At 42.7% G+C, this 25,595-nt stretch overlaps 1 protein-coding gene across 1 annotated transcript; it reads right to left on the minus strand.

The window, feature by feature from the left end:
• Positions 1–277: 277 nt before the first annotated feature.
• On the minus strand, positions 278–1,804 carry ETH_00032935 (uncharacterized protein; the record flags this gene model as incomplete). The annotated part of the gene is made up of 4 exons (XM_013372700.1): positions 278–342; positions 517–630; positions 900–995; positions 1,366–1,804. 4 exons carry the CDS (start codon positions 1,802–1,804, stop codon positions 278–280), a joined length of 714 nt encoding a protein of 237 aa, XP_013228154.1.
• Between the last annotated feature and the right edge of the window lie 23,791 nt (positions 1,805–25,595).

Consider the following 25,595-nt stretch of genomic DNA (forward strand, 5'->3'; position numbering starts at 1 on the left):
TAAACCCTAAACCCTAAACCCTAAACCCTAGACCCTTGACCCTTAGCCCTCAACCCTAAACCCTAAACCCTGGGGTTCACGGGCCGCAGACTGTTAAAGCCACGCAAGTCAACGAACAGCGAGGGCCCCCATGTAAAACCCAAACCCTAAACCCTAAAGCCTAAACCCTAAACCTTAAACCCTTTTATTATTAAAAAGCCCAGCCCCGAGTGCAAAAGCCAATTGAATTAAAATAAAATTAAAAACAAATCCCGAAAATTAAATTTCAAAAATAATCTCACCTGGCACTTTGAAGTGCAGCTCTCCGGTGCTTTTCTGCTGCTGCGGGGGTTTCGAGGGCATCTGCAAACGCATACATGCATGCATGCATGCATGCGGCGCAAATGGAGATTTCGAGATGTGCATGCATGCATGCATATGCATGCGGTGCAAATGAATATTGATATATGGATGCATGCATGCATGCATGCATACATCAAAATGCAAATGGGTAATTTGTGGCGCCTAAGGACTTACGTTTGAAGGGGACCATTGGCGGGTCTTGCTTGGGGTGTCTGTACACCTCAAGGTACTTAAACTCCACAAAACTGTCGCGGTGTAAATCGGCGCTCAGCGATAAGACGGAGTGGCCTGAAGAATATGCAAAATGGAAAAATGAATTAAATTAAAAATAAATTATTCGAATTTAAAAATTAATTAATTTAGTCGAAAGTCTAGATGATAAACAACAAAAAGCAAACGTTTAGTTGCTAGTTGACTTTGCTCAAGTTCAAAAAAGGTCTTCCAAGAACATTTTCGGAGTTCAAATATGTTCTTTTGAAGCTCTTCCATTTATATTTATTCTTTTTCTAATTCAAAATTTGTTTGGTTGTTTAAAATAACTTTTAATTTGTTTTTACCATCTTGGGCTGCAGCGGGAATGGTGAAGGAAATAAGGAACTCTTCTCTTTCAGAAGTGCCCGGGAGGCCGAAGACATCGGACACTGTAAGCTCCCCTTTAAAAACAAAAACAAGTTGAAATAAATTAAAATGCATTAAAATAAATTAAAAACTAAATTAGGAATCAAAAATAAAAAAGATCCTAGACACAAAAACGCCGCGGGATAACAGCTGGAAAGAAAGCAGGAAAAACGGAAAGCTGTGCATGCACCCTGAGGTGTATGTACACCCCAGCACTTGGCTTCAAAATGCAACAACGACAAAAACCCAATCAAATAATTAAATAAAGTGGTTCTAACAGGAGGAAATTAAAAGTAACAATTAAAAAATGCAAAAGAAAGCCTCAGCAGCAGCAAAAGATGAAGAAATGGAAAGAAGCAAAACTGACACCAGCCCGGCAGCTGTACATACACCCCAGGTGCCCACCGTTGTTGTTCAAAAGGCCAAAAGAATCCAAAGAAGAAGGCAAAGGATGATACTTGCAGTTAGGAGGACTATATTTTTCGTGGAGAGAAAGCAGCGCCAGCGCGGCTTCTTCCCGCTGCTGCTGCTGCTGCTGCTCCTGCTCCTGCTGCCGCTGCTGCTGTAGCTCCGCGTTGCGCGCTGCATCCATGGGGAACCCCAGACACCCCAGCGGGGCCACAATGCATGCAAGCAGCAGCAGCAGCAAACTGGAAGACAGCAGCAAAAAGAAAGCCCCAAAGCTGCTGCATGCGGCGCGGGAGCAGCAGGAGAGCAGCCGCAGCACCGCGGCGGCCCCGCGAGCCCGTTGCTGCTGCTGCTGCAGCGGCTGCTGCTGCTGCTGCTGCGGCTGCTGCTGCTGCTGCTGCAGCAGCGCGCGCCGCCCGCCCCCCAGGGAGCGCATGGTGTGCTGCAGCTCCGAATTGGCCCTTTTGCTTTTTATTTAAATAAGGGACTCTTGCTGGAGAGGAGAGCGGTGGAAGACACGGGCTGTACATACACCTCATGAGCCTGCGCAGCAGCGGCAAAACGGACTGCTGTTGCTGCCGCTGCTGCTGCTGCTGCCTTCGATTGAAAAGACAAGCAAAGAAGCTCAAAGTGATTTAATTAATATATTTCGACTTTAGTTAGAAACAGACAAGACCGCCAAGCGTGGGGGCCCCCAGCCCCAACGCCGCAGAGCAGCAGCAGCAGCAGCAGCGGCAGCGGCAGCAGCAGCTAGAGGCTGCGATGACACCAATGATGAGTCGCGTTTGCAGAATCCCTGAAATTCCCAAATTCCACCAAGTTGTATTTCCAAGGAAAGTCAGAAAACGCATGCATGCAGCTGCAGTGAGTACCAGAGGCGGCTGCTGCTGCTCGTCGCTGCATGCAGCAGCAGCAGCAGTAGCAGCAGCAGAACTGGGGCCCCACGCTGTCTTTTTGGCTTTTTCTCTCGCTCACTGCCTCTAAAAACTTTATTAAAACAAATTAAATATATTATTTCAACAATAAAACGCGTTTTCTTCTTAAACGCATGCGCTGCAGCAGCTGCAGCAGCTGCCACCTCAGCAGCAAGACCTTCTCTGTCTTCTACTGCTGCTGCTGCTCTCGCTTGGGGCTGCGTCTGATTCATTTTCATGAATCATTTGACTTCAAGAAATATTATGTTTTTGGATATTTGAAATTAAAAAGAATATTTTGTTGCAGCTGCTTTTAATTCAAAAGGAAACTCCAAATTGCATTATCTGTGAGCTGCTTGTGGGGCGCCAGTTTGCTGCTTCCCTGCCATTTGAAAGTTCAATTTCCCTTAATATTCCATAATTAAAAAATGGTAATTAAATCAAAAAGACTAAACAAGAAAATGCAAAAAAGACGAACAGCAGCAAACCATTCAAGTTGTTAAACAAGACTTTCTGAGCTTTGGAGTTCCTGCTGCTGCGCTGCAGCAGCAAAAACCTGCACGCTGCTGCGCCTTTTTGCTCCTGCACTGCAGCAGCAGAAACCTAGAAGCTGCTGCAGCAGCAAAAAGGCACAGGAGCACTAAGCCCCTCGAAAAGTTTTTGGCTGCAGATACTATTTGGTGTTTCCTTTTGAATTAGAACACCACTGCAAAAAAAAGAAATTAAAAATAATATTTTTTTGCAGTGGTGTTCTGCAAATTTTAGTTATTTTCCCGATATTGGAGATAAATTCATTTTTCGTAAAAAGAAAATTTTAGTTTTGTACCGCCAAGAATCTGTCCAGGCTCGGTGGAAAAGTCAAAAAGAAGAAACACAATGTAGCTACAGAAAAAGACTCTTGAGCATGATAAGCCTTGAAAATTTAATTAAAATCTTGAAAATTTAATGAAATTGTTTGGAAAATGTTTAGCCACTCAATAAATTGCATTTTCGGCTAGTTGAGAACCTCCAAAACTTGCAATTCAGTGGTGCTGCACTATTGCATACACACAGCTGCAACAGTTGTTTGAACATTAGTGCTAATTACATTTATTTCAAAATTGATTGCCTTTCATTTTATTATTGTTTATTATTTTATTTTTTGCAGGGGAAGGCTACACTGCATTTTTTGCATGCACAGCGAGTGACATCTCTTTGAATTTTTCATACTTTGCCGTTGAAATGTTCCTTTACCCTTGAAAAGTATCTTTAAAGGCCCCATTTTTTTGAATTTTGTGTACTCCACTTTTATTTTCGTTGTTTGATTACCGTTTTGCAGCTGGTGAACAGCCGATAAGTCCTTATTGGAGGTTCTTGCCAGGGAATGCTTATTCGGAGAAATCTGAAGATTTAAATTGTTTCAATACGTATTACTGAAAAAGAGTTCTTTTTTGATGCATTTTCCACATATTCTTCACAAGATCCGCAGCAGCAGCAGCAGCCTATCAGTGCTGCTGCTCAGAGTTTACCAGCAGTTTCATGCTTTTCAGGTTAGCTTTCAAATTCGAGAAAGTTCCGGAAATGGGGAATTTCCTGCGCCAAGTCGAAAGTCGTGTGTCAATGTTATTGCATTTACCCTTAAAACTTTTCAATAAATCATGTATTTCGAATACTTCGAGGTATTTCACCTTTAGAAAACTGGTCGAGAAACCCCACAAAGTTGTACAAACTCTGTAGACCGTTTCCTGAACGTTTCTGGGTTTCGGCTCGCGGCAGCCGCGCCCAGTTCTTTTCTTTTCACGCAATTCTGAGGAATGCTTCGAAAAAACAACAAAATCTATTTGATCTGCTAATAATAAATGTTGCATTCTCAAATGATTTGAAGAAAAGAATGGAAAACCGGAACTAGATTAGTGGAATGCCGTGGGTCGCATAGCCCACAGGCTTGAAGTTCCTCCTGAGTAGAAGGCCATTCGTGGTCTGCTAACTATCATTTATGCATAATTTATTTCTGTTTCATTTGAAAAACTAGAAAATGTGTATGAAAATGTGTGTGTTCATGATTTCGTGGCTTCTCTGTTCATCTTCTAGCGGCCGCCACGGCACCCACTCACCTCCAGTGATGTGTGGGTTTTGAAACCTCTTGACTGCCTCTCTCCCTGTTATATTCTTATAATTGGAAATTTCCTAAAATCTCTGACTGTACTTTCAAACCATTTCTGAAAGGTGGGGCCCCTGAAGCTCAGGAGGCATGCATGGCACAGCTCATGAGCTGAGCGCTCCGAGGCTCGTCCATGACTTGTATTATGGCCACGTGTTGCGTAGCACCCGTCTCTATTCATTAAATACACCATTAAAAACTGAAAATTTTAAAGAATATTATTGCAGTTACCAATGGAAAGGAGTGTGTCTGCCGATTCGTGGTGCTTATTCATCTCTGCATCACTGCATGATCGTGGGGCCCGGTGCACTTTCAATGCTGGGGCTAAATGCAGAAGAAACTCGGCGTTGTTGCATAACATCTAGTTTCTTTCTTGTTTTATATTTATATTTATTTCACAAGTTCACTTTCGCTGAATTGTATATCCTAGAAGGGCACTCCTGGGCTGCACTGCGTTGGTCCGGAATACACAGCGGCTAGTGCTGTGACGGGAGGAACCAGGAACGGCCTCAGCACTTCACTTGACAATAAACTTTGAAAAAGTGAACAACAAAAAAGAAAATAGTTTTGAAAAGCACCAAATACCACATAGACGCGACCTAACTTCACCGATTAGGCAGTAGTTGAGGCGACAAAGGAAGCTGCAGCATCGGTCTCAAGTGGCTATCTTGCAGAAGAAGCCTCGTAACAAAATTAGAGTTTCTTTCCACAAAAAAAATGTTAGATACCGTTTAAAAACCTGGAATGATGTTTTCGAACGAATATTTATTGGCTGGTATCGGTGTCTAGGATGTGCTAGGGGACTCTGAGGCTGCATTCTACACTAAACCACAAAAGTGATCTTAAGTGGTGACGCGAACGAGAAAGAACTTCTTTAAAATCAGAAATAAGTTCAGTTTCATATGTGCGTTAGACCTTCCGGCCTGTATTTCTTGCATTAGTCATGTAGATGCTTGACCATAGGCAGGCATTCAGTGGAGATCCCGAAGCTGAGAAAAAAATTCGAGTATTCAGTCATGCAGATGCTTGACGACAGACAAGCACTCAGTACAGATTCAGAAGCTGAGAAAAAAGCTCGTATACTTTCGGATAGTCAATAATTCATAATTCAGTTGATCCAAGTGTGAAGTGTAAAACCCATTTTCGATTGCTGTCAAAAAGGAAAAGCACTGCAGCCAAACCCGGTGAATTCCAAGGATCCCACGCTAATAGGGTCGTGGGCCATTACTGTGAAAAGGTGGAGTCCCATGAAGCCACCAAAAACAGATAAATCAGAATAAAAATGCCTAAAGAGGTGAAGAGGGCATTAAACGCCATAGCTGCATGCAGCGATGTTGCAATGGGCCTTATGCGATGAAACAGTGGGATAATTGGACACGTAGCCAGACTTGTCCGCTTGCAGTGGATAAATCTGAGTTGTGTTGCTTACTTCTCCATCTGGGAACTAATGAAGCATTCTATTCGAACTAGAATTTTTGAAAATCGGACTAGAATCGAATGAAAGCAGTACCATGAAGCGTAAATCGCACAGTTCGAAACGTGATGGAGTGCAGTAGTGCAACTAAGTCTTCAAAGGAATGAGGGCAAACTTTCGAAGAAAAAAGCGCAGAACACTACAAGAGATACTAGAGTAACCGAAATGAGGCAAAGCTTTCGATGAAAAAATCCCAATACACTGCACGATATACTACAATAACTTGAATGAGGCTAAGCTTTCGAAGAAAAAAGCGCGGTACACTGCGCTAGACACAGTAGAATAACTGAACCATGGGGCTGCAGAGAAGGCTCTTCGGCTTTTGATGAGGAATCGCAGTTACTAGAAAATAGAAAAGTGTAACCAGCAAGAGCAGGAAACCAAGTTAGGTGTGATGTGTAGAGTACAAGCAAGCTGTTGCTGCGTTGAATTTTGTGGCCCACGTACCAGCGCAGTTGTTTGGCTTAATGTTCTCGAAAGCTTTTTCAAAGTTCTGCATTATTCTTCCGGCTATGAACTGCCCATACCTCTCGGGCTTATTTGTGTTTTGGGCTTATTTGTGTTTCAAATGCATTTCAGACCAGTGATAAAGTGCAAGGAGCTTCACTAGGTCAGGGTTCCACATGACAAGAAGTTCAAAAGTGGAATAAGTTTCACTAGGTCAGGTTTCCACATGACAAAAAGTTCGTGAACCTGTGCAAAGAGTAAAAAGACAAGTCCGCTATCCAGTAGCCCAAATACCCTGGTCGGGCTACATTCTTTCGGACCGTTGTTGGACTTATGTGAAAAGTGCGTATTGCTTCATTTTGCAGTATTTCTTTTTGTCGGGCAGTGCAAAGTTCTCGTAGATATACGATAGGTGGGAATTTCACAAGAAAATGACAATTGGCTGGCTCAACCATGGGCCCAAGTTTTATCACAACGTTTTGACTCACAACAAGGAACATCTAGCCCGGTTCGCAGCTCTGAATCGGTGTTTCAACTCATTAGACCTTTTATTGCGCAATCTTGCGAGAAATCAGCTGCAAATTTAGGAGGTGGGTAAACGTGCTAAACAGAAGTTTCCTTGCATGTAAAAGCTTGCGAAATTACGAGATATTTGCCGAATATGCCAAGCATCAGATCACTCGGCGCCGCTCCGTAAGTATTTGGACTTTGATGTTTTTGTCGGTGGTACTAGAAAGTTGTCAAGTGGCGAAAATTTTGCCAACGTAATGTGCCAAAAAAGAACTGAAAATTGTCAACTCCAGCAAATTAAGCCAGCGTAATGTGCCAAAGAAGAACTTCTTGAGCAAATTTGGCAAGTGTATTGTGCCGAAAAGCAACTTCAGCAGCATTCCTTGCTTATGCAGCCAAACCAACACTTGTGGCTTAGCGGGTCAGTTCCTGTCGCCAAAATTGTTGATATATCCATCTTTTGTGGCCGTTGCGAATGTTTGCGCACGCTTAGCCGACCCCTCCCGCGGGACAACAGAAAACAAAGCTTTGCGCGAAACCATGTGTTTAACGAGTTTCAAAATCCTTCAATTCCTTAACCCCCGAATCCAAGTGGAACATTTCATGCCAAAGTTGTCTCCAACAAAGTCCTAACGTAGCTGGCATTGACAGCTAGAATGCTGACAACCATTTTCCACATGTTTCGCGACCTTCTACGGACGTAAATATTCTCTAAAGTGCTTTGGAAGGAGTCACTTTCAAGTTTTTTCCTTCTTCATAAATCTAGAGTTCAGCTCATCCCAAACGTATAAGAAACGTTAGCAACAGGCGAGCTCTATAGTTCAGCTCATCCCAAACGATTAGTAACTCGCGAGCTCTATACTGCAGCAGAACAGTCCTTTGAGAGCTGCGGTAGGAAGAATAAAGCCAGTAGTAAAAAACATTATGAAGTAATGGAATGAACAGACGCGCTCAAATGCAGCTAATAGAAGCACCTTTCCATAAAATCGAGATAGCTCACACGGTGCCGGCAGCAGGCATAACAGGTGCAGGTGCAGGAACAGAAAATAGCAGCAACTGCACGTGCAACAAATCAAGTGCAACAGCAAATCCACACTTGGCCACACAGTTCACTTATAATACATCTCACGGAGGAAACGAAGATTAGTTCAAATAAACCAAACAAAGATTGGTTCAGATCAAGCAAGCTATAATTAAACAGAAAGAGAAAATGTGGCGATTTCAAATGTAGCAGGAGGCCTGTGCATAGCTTTATATACAACAGGAAGCCTGCACATACTGTTATAATATGTGAAAATGCGTGTGAACTTTATTCAGAGGTGTGTGGGGACTAGTTGTTCCGGCGATTAAATAAACGTTTTTGCATTACTTAAGCCATATGCGCCTTCGAATCGCTTATTGGGCTACGTGTGATTTCCCTATTTGCATGGTTTTGCTAGACACTGCTCATGAAACAGGCATATTGAAGCAGATCATTGACTGCGTACAATTTGTATCAGCAAAAGGTGGCAATTTGGCTAAAACTTCAGAAAAAGGGAATTTCAAAGGCGAATATGACTTTTCAGTCGCTGTTTGCTTCCTGCGCCTCCTTCTACGGAGTGGGTTTGTCTGTGAATGAAGCGGAGGGGAAGAGCGCCGGCAGCCACTTCAAGTCCTACTTAATGAATTTTTAATGTTTATTTTTAGTATTATTTCAGCAGAAGAACAGTTCAGGACCTGATCATCTGATTTTGTTCTGCACCGTTTGCATTGAGCGAGCGGGGGGCTCCTGACTCCTTATTGTTGTTATACCGACTAAAGGCAAATTTGCATGGTACTTCTCTTTACTCTAAACATTTCCATCTACGTCGCTTAACTCTAAACCCAGAACTTATTCTAGTAAGTATGCTGCACTCTAGCGTACATGCCCAATAAGTCCCCTTTTATTTGCAAAATAACCCCTGAGGGCGTCTGTCTTTTTGCTGCGCACGAGCGCAGCATGTGGCTCGGTTTCTTTTGAATATGTTCACTAAGTAGCTACTGACTTAGGACAAAAAACATGCAGCTCCTTTGTTCACTGCACCCGGGTGCCAAGCGCGATGCGCCCGGAGGAGGATGTCGCACATTAGATATTTCGGCGCTAAGCAGGTAATACCAGCAAGGTGATCGGTGGAAGAAAATGTTGGACGTAGGCTGAAATGTTTATTTTTGTACTAGAAAATAATATTATTTGGCGAAACTTGCTGAGGAGCGAATCTGTGCGGGCGAGCAACGACAGTGCAGCACCTTCCACTGGGAGTGAAGCGGTGACATTTAGTGAACAGGCTCTGTAATACTTAAGGACGCTTAGATTTCCCCAGAGACGCTGTGGAATTCCATTTAAATATTTTTCCGTTGAGAATAATATCTAATTCTTTTCCGGGTTTTCACCGATACGATCGCGCTCCCAGCGGAGGAACACGCCCCCCCTGTGGGGCGCGATCGCACTGTCGGACGCTCTAGCAGTTCGCCCACGGGGACGCACGGCGCCCTGCGGCCACACACTGGTGCATGTGGCCGTGCAGAATAGAAAAAGATTGTGATTTGTGGAGTTTTGAATCTTGGGTTTCAACAATTCGCGGTCTCGCCTTTGCGCTTGCACCCTTTGAGCTTCTTCTCGCCTGGAGACCTTGTGTCTGAACCTTTTGCGTCGGAGATAGTCGTTGTGTGTTTGCGCGATCACCCGCGAACTTCTCTACCAACTGAAAATGGCTAAGTCTATGCTTTCTGGAATTGTTTTTGCTGGTCTTGTTGCTGCTGCAGCGGCCAGTTCGGCCAACAGCGCCGCCAACGTCTCCGTTTTGGAGAGTGGGCCCGCTGTGCAGGAAGTGCCAGCGCGCACGGTCACAGCTCGCCTGGCGAAGCCTTTGCTGCTTCTTTCTGCTCTTGCTGCGACTTTGGCAGCAGCTTTCCTCGTTTTGCAATGCTTCAACATCATCTCCAGCAACAACCAGCAAACCAGCGTCAGGAGACTGGCCGCCGGAGGTGCATGCGGAGTAAGTCCCCAAACTGCATATTCAGTATACTTTGTGTTTCTACTTGAATGCCAACATGGATATCCTTTTTCCCGGATTATGCAAACTAACGGGTGCGGGTGCTGTGATCTACTCCGTTGCGGAAGAACCATTGCGCTCTGGACGACCCGACATGAATAATTTTTATGGCGACGAACGGAAGCTATGTGGAACAGCGAATTCATTTGAAGGAAGATTGTTTTTAGTCAGAGTATATGGAGACATGGCCGAGAACCTGATTTTTCTTCAGGATTTACGTGACGGCATCTGCTGAGAGACGCTTTCTCCAGCGACATGCAGATCTTGTGCTTTTAGTTGACCTTTCCAAGGAACAGCAAATTCTGTTGAAGGAAGATTGTTTTTAATCCAGAGAGTATATGGACACATGGCCGAGAACCTGAATTTTCTTCAGGATGTAAGTGGTTTCTCCAGGGACATTCATTTGAAGGAAGATTGTTTTTAGTCAGAGTATATGGACACATGGCCGAGAACCTGATCTTTCTTCAGGATTTACGTGACGGCATCTGCTGAGAGACGCTTTCTCCAGCGACATGCAGATCTTGTGTTTTTAGTTGACCTTTCCAAGGAACAGCAAATTATGTTGAAGGAAGATTGTTTTTAATCCAGAGAGTATATGGACACATGGCCGAGAACCTGAATTTTCTTGAGGAGGTATGTGGTTTCTCCAGGGACATGCAGATTTTGGGTTTTTAGTTTTCCGGTGACTTTGTTTTAGCAAAACAAAAGGACCAGAGAAAGCATTGAATGCTCTTCGGGAAGTAGATTGAGGCGGCCTTGGGATTTCTATTAAGTTTGATTGGTACACAGGAAGTAAGAAACTGGGGGTTGTTGGAGAGCCTGCGTTTCTACATACTTTTATATTGATAACGTTTCAACGAGACAGGTTTTCTACTGATATTCCTTGGAAACGCGGCGGATGGCGAAAATTATTTGGTGTGCAGGATGTAAGCCGCTGGGAAAGGATGAAAAGGCTGCGTTTCTTCTTGCTTTTTTACATATTGAGCGTCAACGAAATAAATTTTGCCTTGAACATTGTCTCATGTATGCGACCAAGCGAGGCATCTCTCTGAATGGATGCAGGTAGTGAGTATCGAACGTGCGACGCATATCCAGGTATGTGGTAGAGCTGGAGTTGTTGATTTTTTGTGAGTGTAGAAGCTCTGAAGAGCTTATCATTTTAACACACAAATGTTTGCTCTGTTTTCAGGATGTGAGTGCTAACTGCTTTTCGGCACAGCGGAATAGAAACAGTTGTGAAACAGGAAATTGTAGTGTGAAAGTGCTAGCGTAATTCACAGAAATATACTCGCGTGTGTGTTCAATGCGCAGGAGGTGAGGAGACAATTCCGCTTTCTATAGAGAAAGAACTTTCGACCGAATGGCGGAGGTTTTATCCTCAAATGAAGTAAACGATTTCTGCTTGTTGAGTGGATTTTCCATCAGGGAGTGGGTGTTTGTATAGATTTCAGGGCTGCTCTGCATAGCCGAGTGTTTGTCTATAACACCCTGGTGGGCATTCAGAGCTCTGGAAATCCGAGAATGATTCATCAACTTGTTTTCGACTATTTTATCTGGGTGCTGATATGTCTTTGAGGTGGCAGCCATGGATTCCTCAGACTTCACAGCAGGTGAGCACAAGAATATAGCATATCCGATAGACTGTAATATCGAAATCCGTATCCCTCAAAATTATTTTGATTCACAAAAATGTCCAGGCCGTGAGACTATAATATATGTTGAACAGATTTGCTTGTCCAAAGGATTTTCCTGTCACATAGCTGGTGAACTAGGATTTCGTAATTAGACTCTGCAGATGTATTTCTTCAAGGTAATTCTGGTTTTCAATAATACTCAGAGCGTAAGATGAATGATTATGCGCTCATGAACAATTTCACTCCTCTTAGGTTGTAGCATATCCTTACCGAGCCCGAAGTTCCTTCGGATTTGCGGTTCATGTGGGTGATATGGCCAAGGCTTATCGTTCATTTGTGAATTTCCCCGATCGAAATTAGCGCATATTGGATTGCAAAAGAAGCACTTTTGCATTCTTTTGATCCTGTATAGCGGGTGAGTAACACGAATTAAACAGTACTGCCGATAAATATTTACTTGAAGAGTTCTGCCCAGAAATAGATATGTAAAGAGGTATTACGATTTTATTATGGTTGGCCTACGATGGATTCATACAGAGGGTGCGTTTGAATCGGCATGGTGGAGCGTGTGAAAGACTGCCTGCATATTCAGTTTCACCACCGTAGATGTGTACCAAACGGAAGATTATCAAGTGGAACGAATGAGTGTAATTTTGTAGAGGGTGCGTTTGGGTGTCATCGAGAAAATAGGTGCTCTCCTGCCACATCGAGATATCAGAAAGCACGTCAAACGGTGTGGTGTTGTATATAGGAATTTTCGCGCTCTTAACTGAATTCAGAGAGTGAGTCTCTTTGAATTCAAAGATCAGTGTTCTAGAGGGGAAACCCCGTAAACGTTTGATCGTTGATTGACAGTATGATTATTCTTATGTGGTTCTAGTTGTGGATATGACTATTGATGTTTTCGGAGAGTGAGATTTTGCTCGTTTGCATTGTGATTAACCCGAATTCCACAATGATGCTATAAGTTGTTTTTCTGATCTGAAAATTACAGAGTTGTTACTCTTTGAGTCTATGCCGCTTTCTTGCATATTCCTATTTCACAAGTATGTGAAGAATGAAAGACGCATGAGCTATATTGTTTCAATATGTGGATTTTGTGTAGTTTCATATGAAATATAGGAAGGGCTAGTTTTGAGGATTGCATTTTTGGTTTTCTAACATTGAACCTAATCTAGCTAAAAATTGAATCATTTTCTGTATATCCAGAAAGTGCGCTCATGTGAAATTGCCATGAGACTACTATTGTAGGAATTTATTGTAGGAACCATTGGCTGCAGTACAGGATTTGAAGCATCTGTTCGGAAAACACGAATTTTCGAGAAAAGCCTGTGTGTGATTTTCCCAGGAAGATACTCCAATGTATTTTTACTTTTAAACATTTCTGAGAGTTGACTGGTAATGATTGCACTCAGCCTGTGACCGTTCAACTTGTGTGGCTTACAGGATGTACGTCGGAAACGAACTTTTGAAATTGAAGGTGTCTAGTGAATAGTCGGCTTATCAACAGGATTTTTTAGTCATGTAATGACGTAATGTATGAATCTAAACTATTCAGACCGTGTGTTTTGAATGCGTATATCAGAACAACCCGAAGATGCAAGGTTGCAGAAATGTTTTTGGCTATATATATAGCACACCAGGTGAGGTGTGGACTCGCTGTTAGTCTGGGTGTATAACGATCGATTCTACAGCCTGTGCGTGTAGTAACCGTGCCATTTGCCAGCATTTCCTATGAAATGATTTTGAGACTGCGTCTAGAAATACAGAAAATGGTTAAATCGAATAAGGATCATAAATAATTACTGGCCTGCAGGCAGTGCGTGACATGACAAACGAAAGTCCCTTGGTCCAACCATTGGACAACAGCGGTGATAGTAGAATTTAGCTACTTTGTACAAGCCTTAGTAACTGCTGCATGTGGTACCTTTAAACGGAACAGGCAGTACGTCGCGCATGAGTAGCTGCCGCCACCCTGCATGTTTGCCGAATTAGTCGTCGATGTCTTCAATGCGTAATTTTTAATTCTTTAAATGAACAGGATGTATGTTCATTGAGTACCATGAAAATGGGGCGATGCTCTTCGAAGTATTGGATCACAGCAGGCAACGCTTTTCCCCATTAGAGTGAATTTTTCGTCATTTTGAATTGATCAGAAAGTATGTTCAGCAGGTTAACTACTGATATCTGGGAACAATAGTTGCAATTAGTTTTGTTAAGTGATATAAAGGTGCTCTACCGACGCCATCCTTGAAGTTTCTGTATTTTAGTACGTAAGTCAATCCTAGTAGTCATTGATAGCAACTGACTTTGCTAGCATTATTGTGTCATCGCCTCTAAATTCATTCGGTGGACATTTCACTAACACTAACAGGATGTACGTATATTTTTTGATCTGATTACCGATGGTTATTTTAATTCAAACATAGGCTTCTGTATCAGGGGAATACAATTGAACATTGCCTCGTGTAATCTTGTCCGTACGCCAGTTTGTGAGTTCTGTGCCATCGCAGGAACTCCATAGATACTGTCTGCGCAGCTGAAACGGCATGAGACATGCGTAATTCTCTGGAGATTAACTCATTAAAGGTTGTGCGTGGGGCAACATCGATAAGAATAGTGCCTAGGGAGGTCGAAGCCGAAGTTTACTCGTTAAATTTCATTTGATCGCTGTGGCAAATAATATGCGCGAGTTCAAAATGATGGATATATTGTCACAATAGGGCGTGAGTCTAAACTTCGCTGTGGCTGACGGCGCAGAGATGCTCACCCGCTCTGCGTAAAAGGCTTTAGTGTAGTAGTTGGTTTGAGACGATGCAATTCAGGGAGTGCGTTTCGTTAATTAGCACACAAATGATAGAGTATGCATACAAATGATAGAATATGCAATGGTGGTTTCTGTACCCCGCAAAAACATTACCCTTGTAAATGGCAACTGTGATGGTTCGAAACAGACTGTGAGACAGTAGCAACGTATTCGAAAGGGAGGTAGTCGTGAAGAGGGAAAATGAGTGCAAACGTCCTTTGACTAATCGAGAGCCAATTGTTTCCACAATTTAGAGGTATTTGGTTTTCAGCCAGTGAGTCAGATAGGAAACAATATAGAGGTAGGGCACACGAGTTGTTGGTGTAAAAGATTTGTATGTCTTATCTTATGGTAGCTGAAAACGCCTGAGCAGGTTGTGAGTGTTTTTAAACCTACAAAATGGTATGGAAGATTGCCATCCATTTGCCAAACATTCGTCCTAAAGGTTGTGACCATTCAAGTGAGCATCTAGAGTGTGCGTTACTGCGCTGGGCAGTCGGTACGTTGTTCGAAATCTACAAATGCTCAGTGAAAGTGTGCAAGAAGTCGACTGTCATACTCGAGATTGCCAATTTCGCTGCTCGCGCAGGTCGTAAGTAGATGTTGTTTCTGGCCCGAAGAAGATGCAGACGATGCTTTATCAATTGTGCAAGACGCTTGGTGACGGCAGAACCATGCAGCATGTTTGAAACAACAGACTGTGAGTCCAAAACAATTAGAATTTCGAGAAATCTCAAGCAGAAGCAGAAATATTTTTGTAGAAAGGACTAAACATTACCTAGAAGGATGCCTTAAATTTAAGTTTTGAGCTACGTAGACAACATGCAACATTACCTACAAGGATGCTTTAAATTTAGGAGGTGAGCTATGTACACAGCGTGCCGACACGTGTTTTCCCAGATTAATTATTATTAAATGAAGGGGATATAAGAACCGGCCTGCAGGCTTATTTTTGTCGAAGTAAGCAAACCAGCTGCGGCGATGGGCTTTTCAGCCGGTGAGATTACGTTGAGAATACATGATATATTAGAATCCTATTTCAAAATGTAGGAACTGTGGCCGAATACGTCAATTATGTGCAGCTTAACCGTGCCGATAGTTAATTTTCCCTTCAGAATGTGGGTTGCCTTCAAGCTCAATTTAGAGGTCGAGGTAATATAGAGACTGAGGGGTAGAATAGTAAAACCGCCACTAAATTAATGGCCATGCATACTTGAGGAATGAGATGGGTATGGGACAGGTTGTGAGTGAAGTGAATATCGACGTCCCTTCTGATGGTGTTGAAGCTGGAGACTTTTACGCTGCTTCTTTAGTGTAGCGCTGCTATTTTGACACAGGATGTGCGATTATAACTGGAGAAGCTGAAGGAGTTGTGGGAAGGTCAACTGGAGAGACAGGATAAAGTTTTCTGAACATAAGGGGAATAAACGCATTTCCCTCCAGGAAGTATGCTGCACCGAAATTAAGGCACAGCCAGTACTCTCCTGTCTGCTTGCAGCATAAATCGACTTGTTTTCCTCAATCTGTTTTTTTTTATTTTTATCGATTCCGTGTAAAGGTCGTGAGTTTTTTCTAAACGAATAACACTCTAGCACATAGAACTCCTAATTGCTTCACCGTGAATTTGCCAAAAAGCGAATCGCTAGGTCTTCAAATTATATTTTTAGCTTGTGCGTTCAACTTCTTCCTTTCGCGTATTCATGAGCGTGAATGATTGGAAATGCCGGCATTGGATATGAACAAATTTATTTGACATGTTTGCCTCCACAGATCGTGAGTTGGAGCAACTCAGATGTGATAACGTGGGATAACAGTTCCTGAAGCAGGCCCTTAAAGTCGGTGACTGCCGAGATTCATTAATTTTAAATGGACTATGAATTCAGCAAGTATGTTAAGCAGTCCGATGCCGCCGCAAATTACCAATGCGTCATTCAGAAAAGGAAATCGTTGCTGCTGTTAAATTGAAATAGTTCAGTGTTTTTCTGAGCATTGTACTTCATGCAGATTGTAAGAACATCGTCCAAATTTTTTCCATTTACAGTTTGAAGGGAGTCTGTGTTGTGGAAGGAGAATAAACAGCTCTACTACTTTGAAGCATGATCAATTACTCCAGAGAGTATGTTGCATTGATCACGTCAGTGAGAGCCTTACAACTGGTGGATGTAGTGAGAGTCTGAGGATGTTTGTTCGTTGCTTGGAGTAATTTTGACAGAATGTGAGGTGGAATTTTACGTTTGGTCTCTATGGATATAGTTTTTGAGCGGTGCTGGAGAAACAATTGACCAAGTAATCAAATGGTACTGCTATATGTAACACGGAAAACAAAACTCAGAAAGTCCGTTGAATAGCGGTCCTTTGCCAAGCGTCTAAATCGATATAATGTAGCGGCCGATGGAAATTTATTTGTGGATTATTATGTACTTAATTCATGCGCAGCAAGTGCGTGGAAGGCACTTGATTAGAATTAGATATTGAATATTCCAATAACAATGAGATGACAAGGCGATTTCGATGTTTTGAAAAGCTGAATGATGGCATAAATGGATATGGCGGTACTGAACCCAAATTTAGATCGTGGGTCATTGCGCTCATCCGCCAACATTTTGATGTGATATGCCTCTTTATCCTTTTGTTACCATGAGTTTGGGTGATTTTCCCCCTGTATCTGCAGTTTGTAAGATCCCAGGTGCCGAGCATGATGTCAGCATCCTAAAGGACCAAATAGCCATTTATGATTCATTCACTTGGTTTTGCCTGAAACCGCAGGCCATTAGTATGATACACTTACTCAGTTTTACTTAAACGCTAGCCATTAATGTGATTCGGGTACTATGCTTGAAACCGCAGTTGGTGAGCTTTCTAGTCATGTTGATGCCCAGCACTATGAATGAGGCACACATATCTATATTTTCAAAGAATATCAAATGTTTTCGTGTATCCTGACTCACAGAAGGTGCGTGAAGGGGCTGAAGATTGCAATGAAACTTGATGCAGGGGATTCACTTAATATTTGCAAACCATCAGCCACTACGAACCTAGAGGACGTGTCGACTCTAAAGAACGTGTGTCTTCTAACGCAAAGAGAATGTAATTCAATTTAAGAACTCGAAAAGCAAACATACTCGCAATAAAAATCATGTTTTCTAGGAGATTCGTGGATGCTCTTTTTCCGTACAGCCAGTGAGTGTGCTTTGCGGTAGGACTCGCTGCTTCTGGTTATGTGAGAAGCAAACGACGTTATGGAATGAGTTACCGAGTTTCGCGCTGTTGGTGCAGTGGGTACGTTGCTTAGTGGCGTATGACACATTTCCGCCAATATCGTTTAGGGGCGCAGCAACCAAAATTTAGAACATTGGATACGCGTAAAAATTTTGTCCTAGACTGTGCGTTATCAGCGTACTTGTTTTGCTTCCAGGAAACCTTCAAGGGTACAAATATAGTTGCCAGTTAACCTTTTCACTATTGGAAACTGTCAGGGAGTACGTTTTGAGCTGACCGCCCTGAATGTCTGGAGAAGGCGTTACGTTTTCACAACTGGATAGACAGATAAGCAAGAACGCATGATGCTTATTTCAGCAAGTAAGATTGTTGTACGAATCACATCGTATTTTCATGGTTGCAGTGACATTACAGGAGGTGAACACAAAAGGTTTGAAGGGTATTGCAGTGTTAGGTTTTTTGTCCTCCCAGGAAGTAAGCGAAGCCTATATTGCAACAAAGCTACGCGGCGATCTATAAAAGCGTTTCTCAGTTGTCACGAGCAGTTATTGCTTGACTGTGCTCAAGACGCAGTTAGGGATCCACTCAGATATATATTAAATTGCAGTGATGAGCTTTTGGTCTAGTGATGATTACTACTATTTGGCTACAGGAAGTGCGTCCTTACATTCGAAGCAGAGGGTGGAACATTCTAGGGAGGAAAGTGACGCATTAAAAGGAAAATGGAACAGCCTGCGGTATTAGATGCTATAAGCAACCAGATTGATCAATGGCAAACACAGCAAGTATGTCTTCGATAGTGGCTGAAGATTTTTTTTCGGTCGTGTAAGCAAGTGCATTGTTAAAAGGGAGCTCATGGCTACTTGTCTTCTGAATGGCAGGTTGTGCGTTTCATCTTCCCTTGAGCGACTTTAGTTTCTCTCTGGAGTAGCGAGAATAGTAGACAAGATGGGAGCGTTTTTCTCTTTCTGTAGCAAGTTAATTAGTCAAGATGTGGGCAGACTTCTTCTGTTACAGCTAGTACGTTGGAAACGTTTGCAATTAGCACATTGTAGCATCGAACAAACACATGATTCGCGTTTTACAAACTGCACATTGAGCTTATCCATGAGGATGTGATAGCGTTTGACGAACTGCAAATTGCTTAACCGTGACGAAACCAGGTAGTATGTTAAAATGATAGTAAAGGTGAAGTGAATAGGTTGTAAACGGTAACAAACGCTGTGATGAACACTCAGCGGGTGCATTGTAGATAATTTGCGAATCAAACAACTGAGTCACAGCTGGTGGGTTAGCTTTACACTCAGGCAGCCAGCTGCTGTCTAGTGGCACTCACTCGGAGCATGCTGAATCTTTAGCCTTTACATTTGCAGATTTGAATAGAGCGCATTTGGGATCTGTCCAGGAAGTGAGTAGGAATTGGTATCTAGTTGCATCACGCCCAATCGAGTTATTATGAGGGGGCCTATTATCCGATTATGCACCATGAAGTGCAATGGAATGCAGCGAGTGCGTTATTCAGGTATCTGTTGGGGCAGGACAGGAAGTTTTCTACAATCTGCTGTATCTATTGCTGCGAGTTTCATGATGCAGTTTGAAATCATATACTGCATTAGTGGCACGTATCGGACTCGTCGAATCAGCAAGTGTGTACCATAGAAAGGTTGTCCGGCCATAGTGTCTGTTGCTCTCAGGAACGATACAGTACTGCATTATTGAACGTACCACCACCCGAACATAGAAGTGCCATGTTCAGGCTGTGTTTAACCAGAGTGTACGGTGTATGAAGCCACGCTAATTAGTACAAGAATGGTAAACACAGTAAAATGGCAGTCAAAATGCTTGTGCAAAGCGGACAGATTGCAGGACTCGAGGGAAAGAGTTTGGTAATCAGGAAGTGTGTACATAGAACCGTGTGCTATGGCTAGTGGTGATGGGTTTACTGAACAGCAGAACGCCCTATCTAGGATTTTTAAAGCAAGAAGCACCTACTAATGTTAAAACCAGGAAGTATGCCAAGTACAAACGCGATAATTAGGTAGTACAGGAGTGAATCCTCTAGTGCGGTAATGAATACGTTTGTCCTACTACAGGGTGAAGCTACACTCCCTGTAATTAGGGGAAAGCTCTCTGAACAAAATGTTGCATCAGGGATTCTGTTCTACAGCCCGTATGTGTCTTAGTGATTTGCAACAACTGTGGTTGGTGAATCGTGCTATATTCATAATTTGCACAGTAAAAGATAAACCCGCTAAATCCGCAGTTTATTGGTTATGGTAATTGACTGAATTCAGCCGGGCAACTTGAGTGAGTGGCCTTCCATTCGACAGTACTGCAGCATTTTTCTGATGCCTTTTTGCAGATTGTACGTTGCAATATGCTTTTAGAGCATGAGCTCGAGGTGCTCGATACGATGTGGGGAACCTCAAATCTAATTTTATAAAAATTGTTTGGGAACTTTTCAGCTGGTAGGTTTTATTTTCCGTTTTCGTAGTGGAAGAGAGCAGCTGCTAGCCATGAAAAAAGGTTTCATTATTCTCTTGCTACAATACTTGTGTCTTCAATAGATTGTGAGTAGCGGATTGAGGCAAATGCAAGATCGTTCAAGGAAAAATTTCTGAGAGCAATGCGCTTAGGTAGTGCTGGTGTGTGCAATTTCTGTTTCTGTTATTAGGTGGTGCGTTGAAAATGAAACATCCAATGAGACAAAATGCTTAATCCGTAACCGCAGTGAACGTGTGCATGAGGCTACACGCATGAGGAGCGTTAAACGCAAAAACATCCAGGCGGTGAGAGGGAATGTGATTCGTATGCTACTAGACAGTACTGTGTTCAATGTATGTCTCTTGTGCAATGAGGAAGCCGTAATGAGAGAAACCTGGTTTGCAGAGGGTGAGCTGTGAATTACGAAAAGGAGACCCGCAAGAAAGTGTGCATGGTCTCCTTAGTGATTCATGAGCGCTAATGAAGCAACAACTCGAATATTTATCGGACAGACAGTACGCCTTTCGCACTGTATAGAAAGGTATTGCACTTCGTACATTGCGAAAATACTTAGTATTCAGGTCACTAAAATAAATGCTAAAAGGATTGATGTGTTCATGGAGTAGAGAGTGAGAGAATAAGCATGGGAAAAGGAATAATTGAAAATGATGCACAAGCAAAGGCAAAACGTAATGGTTCCTGAAAGGAGTGGTGTTGGGTCTATGGTACTTCATTGAATCCAGCAAGTGTGTCTTTTTGAGTAGCACTTTGAGGCGGTGTGATGGTCCGAAGGAGCTTTTTCTTAACGACCACTTCTTATCCTAGAGTAGCTCAAACGATTCTTTATCGTATCTGGTGTACAGACAGTGCGCGAATAGAAACATTCTGAAGAGATTATCATTGCCAATTTTTGAATTGCATTTGCTTCTGGGACTATCTATTTGGACATCAATCAATTGAATCAACCTAGCTTGTACGTTCTATAGAGGGAAGGATGACTTTCGCCGAGAGTAGGGTATTTTTATTGGTGCGGCTTTCAATTGAGTGCAAGCTATTAGAATGGTCTGCGTAAAACAGGAAGTATGCCGACAGTACCATCAGCTAGTACAGGACGAAATACAGTCCGAATTGTGTAAAGCAGCACACAAGGGGACTACGTTAAACCGAAATTGCATCCTGCAGGGAGTGCGTTGGTATCGCAAAATGAGGCAATCGACGTGATCATGGGGGGATTACTGGTGGCAGGTGTAAACGGGAGCTTCATTGTTTACCATTATGCAGAAAAGCGTGCTTCAGTATGTGCGTCTCAAAAGGAAGGGGTTGCTTGGTCTTAACGAAACTATCAACTCCAGTGGATGTACAGAAGGAATGCCATCATTTTGTCTCATACAGTCCAAATGCATATGGAAAGTAAATGGTATCAATATTTTGGCCCCTATACAGCTTGTAGGTCACGGCATTGTCAGGAACTAGTGATGTCATAAAGTGATATAGGTAAAATTATCATTGACACATGTTTGGGTTGTTGAATCATAATAGGGTGTACGGTTACCCTGAAGCCTGAGTTCAGATACCCTTCCCAAGCTGGGACTCAAGAATTGGCGGAGTATCACCGGGTGTGCTTGCACTAATGAAATGGTTAGAGTGTGCGTTTGTTAGAATTAGACACGTGTGTTCTTGTTATATTACTTCTCGGTGTATGAAGCTAGCAAACACGTTCAGTTTTTAGTGAAACATTGCCGCTTAGCAAGTGAGTTCCATTTTCTCATCAAAAGAGGGAACAGCATGGGAGCAAACTACTTCCAGTGGCTAATCAAAGAGTTGACCTGGACCTGACACTCAATGTAACAGGCTGTACGTTCATTTATCATGTAATCATGAGCAATTCATGATTTGGTAGAAGGAAGCCTCTCGGTTTTTTTAAAAATACACATTGGCGAATATGATGTTTGTGTCTCTTCTTAAGCTTGTGAGCCACAAGAACGGCATATCCAGAGGTGTAGAAGCCCAGCTTCGATGCGCTGTTCATGAGTATAACGATGTAGAATCAACTTTTGTTTTTGAGAAGTAACGGGATGTGTTTTCAGGCACAGGACGTACGTGCGATCATCATAAATGCTTAGGGGCTTGTGTTGATTCAATACCACGATAGGAGGTCGCAAATGTTGGGAAGATGCAGTTTATCAACATGGCGGGAATAGAGTGTTGTACTTGACGTAGTTGCCGCACTGCGTCGCAGGGAGTATGCCGTCTACTATAAAGCCAAGCATTCCAAATGCATTGCAAATATCGAGAGGAATGCCATTCGAAGATGGGGAAGCCTCTAATAAATGTTTTCGAGCGTAGAGAATTGGCTCTCAGAAGGTGAGTGCCTGCAGCGTAGTGCGTGACGCTAGTCTAAAATAGCGCGTACGCCTCTTCTGAAGGAAACAGATATTTCCAGCACTGACGGCGATATTGATTGCAGACTGTGGGTTAAGGACTGCTACGGTGAACTATGAGGCAAAAACTAGTTATGGAAGGTGCTATATAACTCTACATTATATGAGAAACGAGTCGGATGCAGGCTGTACGGAACATTGTTTTCTAGATTTCTGTGGAACACGTAGTACAGCACATCAGTCAGCAATTTAAGATGAGTACCTTTCAAGATATTTGTAGCTTGTTGTTACCGATCACTGTGTGAGAGAAGTTCTAGCTAATTGCGGGCGCAGAAAGTCGGTTCACAATGGACACATAGTAGGAAAAGAGCAGCCATCGGGAGTGTGTTGTCCTTTCGCAGGAATGTGGGATGTCGGACTAATGTAAAACTTGAACCGTTCTTCGAACAGTGTCCAAGGACGGTTGTCGATGATAGGGCCGTTAAAGCGATGTAATGGAGTGATCACAGGGCTTTGTTTCATTTAGGAAGTGAGTGTCTTTTCATACAAAATAGAGGATATCTAAGATGTTTTGTTTGCGAACCTGGTTTTGTCAGGAATCAAAAGATCAAAGTGGTGTTGCTTGAGAACCTGCCGAGCAGAAACATTGCGGCTTCCATTTGGTGCAGGAGGTATGTTAATTTTGTTTGGAAAACGCCATCTATTTGTTCGCAACAGCGGCCACATTCTATGAATATAACGAATTATTGCTGGATGGTAAGCAGTCATGAAGGAGTGTGCCACGCTTTATTCAGAAAGTAAGCGTGAATGGTGATATGCAGACGTGCCAATACTTGCAGAATAGACCGACAACTTTGTCACTACTCGTAAAACTATGCGTGCGTGTTTTGCCATTTAGGTTGTGAGTATACTGCAGAAACTTAATCGGTTGTAGGCAGTGGTCAGAGTCCATGAAAGTAAACAGTAGCTGAACTGTTGACGAGTGAGTTTCTGGATGCCAGCCATTGCGTTCAATGAAATGTAGAATTCTTACGTAATCATGAGGAACCAGAAGCAACGGGAAATTTAGCGGCTGGTCAAGCAGCTTATGCCAACCGCTGGCCTGCAGGAAGTATGTTAAAGAATATGCAAAAAGTTTCTTGCAACAGACGGACTAATGTGTTGAATGCACGTTAGATATTTAATCCTGTAAATGATGAACAATTTTATACAGGGAGTAAGCTGGAATCAAGGATCACAGGATTTATATGCATAATTGCATTGCATTGGTGTAGATGCATTTGCTGACAGTATAATGCTTGTTGGCGGCCATTAACTTTATTACAGGGCGTGCGTTGAGAGAGACAGCATGACAATTTTCATCCATGGTGAATTTGTCTAGATGAAGTTTTGCGTGAAGTCAGATAATGCAACGAACAGGCTGTGTTAGCAGCTAAATGATATCAGTAAAAGGCTGGTCACTTGAACGTTTCACCATCAACAGAAAGTGCGTACACGGAAGTGCATGAAGGCAGAGTTGGGCTGAGATGAATGAATAGAAAAGCACTCTTGTGCATCCATTTGGGGGACGGTTTTGGATGCGAAACAGACGTAAGGGTAGAGAATGGATATTGCTCGGGTGTAATGCTTAAGTAGTAGATGTTTCGTTAAATAGCTGATTGCGCAGACTGTACGCTGACCTTGCCGAAAGTCCTTAACGTCAACATTTTCATACGAATGATCCAAAAGTGGTTTTGAATCATCGGCTTAGTCAGGCCGCTGAACTTCCAGCACGTGAGTCAACCTCTACAAATAAAATGATCTGCCCTACCATTCGTTGCATCAAGTCAGCATCAGAGAAAGCAAAGTCAAGTTCTACAAATCGGAGGACTTGCCATATTATTCGTGGCATCAAATCAGCTTCAGAATAAGCAAAGTCATAACTGTCTGGTTTGCAGAGAGTGAGTTAATGCGTAGCGCAGATATACAGGCAGTACGCGGATGGAGCCTCCAGTGCTAAGCGCACAAGGGCATCTATGGGATCTTCTAGCTGTCTGGATTTAAACCACCAGAGAGTACGTTAGAGTATTCTGTGCACCAAGGCGCGGCAATTCATTGAAAAACTCAGCATGCCAAGCCTACAGTTGGGTCAAGGTGGTTGATATTGGCTGACCGCCTCCAGTATGTGAGTTCTTGATAAAGGCGACTTCACGGCGCTAACCTAGTTCGGATATCAGACCTTGCTGAGCATTATGTTGTTTCATTTCGTCTATGAACTTTTACGAATAGAAAGTGAGCAAAGCAAATATCTATAAATGTTTCATCATCAACAGCTGTGCAAGGAACATTAGAATCATTTAAAATTTGTCTAGAGTACGATCCAACGTCCGTTCAGGTCGTAAGTTCATAGAGGATATGAGAAACTCATTTAAGCGGGCAGGAGAAGGGAAGGGAGTAGTGGATGAAGGTAGTGAACTGTTATGGTATAAATAATTTCCATGGAGCGACTACAGAAGGTGAGTCAAAATATATGGAGAACTTCAACCAAAACGGATGCAAAAGGACTCGACCCTTCACGGCAGTATCACTCCCGAGATAGGACAACTTATTTAAACTTTCAGAGCGTATGTTCCAGGGGATTGCTGTAATTTAAAAAATAAAAGGACAGTTGCATTGGAAGCAATTATATGGTTTCATGTTAATTGTCGATACTATTCTCTTAGAGCGTGAGTTCTTACGCACCTAGAGTAATAGCGGTGCCAGTGAAGAAATTTACGCCGGAAACCAGGGGTTGGGTAATGCGTGAGTATGCAAAGTTTAAAAGCACTGAAACTTCAATGTAGTGCAGCACCCTCTGCTGCCACAAGCTGAAGAGTGTGCCGAATCAAAACCCATCTACTTTCGACGCATCTAATGAAACAAATCCAGGACGTACGTGGTTTGCAAAAGATTTTAATATTATTATCCGGAAGTCTGAGAGACCTAGGTCTAATTGACTGAACCCGCGCGCTTGGCTTTTACTCTGTACAGCCAGTGAGGATAATAAAATATTAGTAGTTGAAATGTTACTTTAGATTTTGAACAGTTGACTACATAATTCTACATCATGACATCTCGCAAACTAGGGAGTGCGTCACAAATAGACAATTGACGCGCATATGTTGATGT

Source organism: Eimeria tenella, genomic scaffold, assembly GCF_000499545.2.
Source record: "Eimeria tenella Houghton genomic scaffold, Eth_scaff104, whole genome shotgun sequence".
Classification (NCBI taxonomy): domain Eukaryota; phylum Apicomplexa; class Conoidasida; order Eucoccidiorida; family Eimeriidae; genus Eimeria; species Eimeria tenella.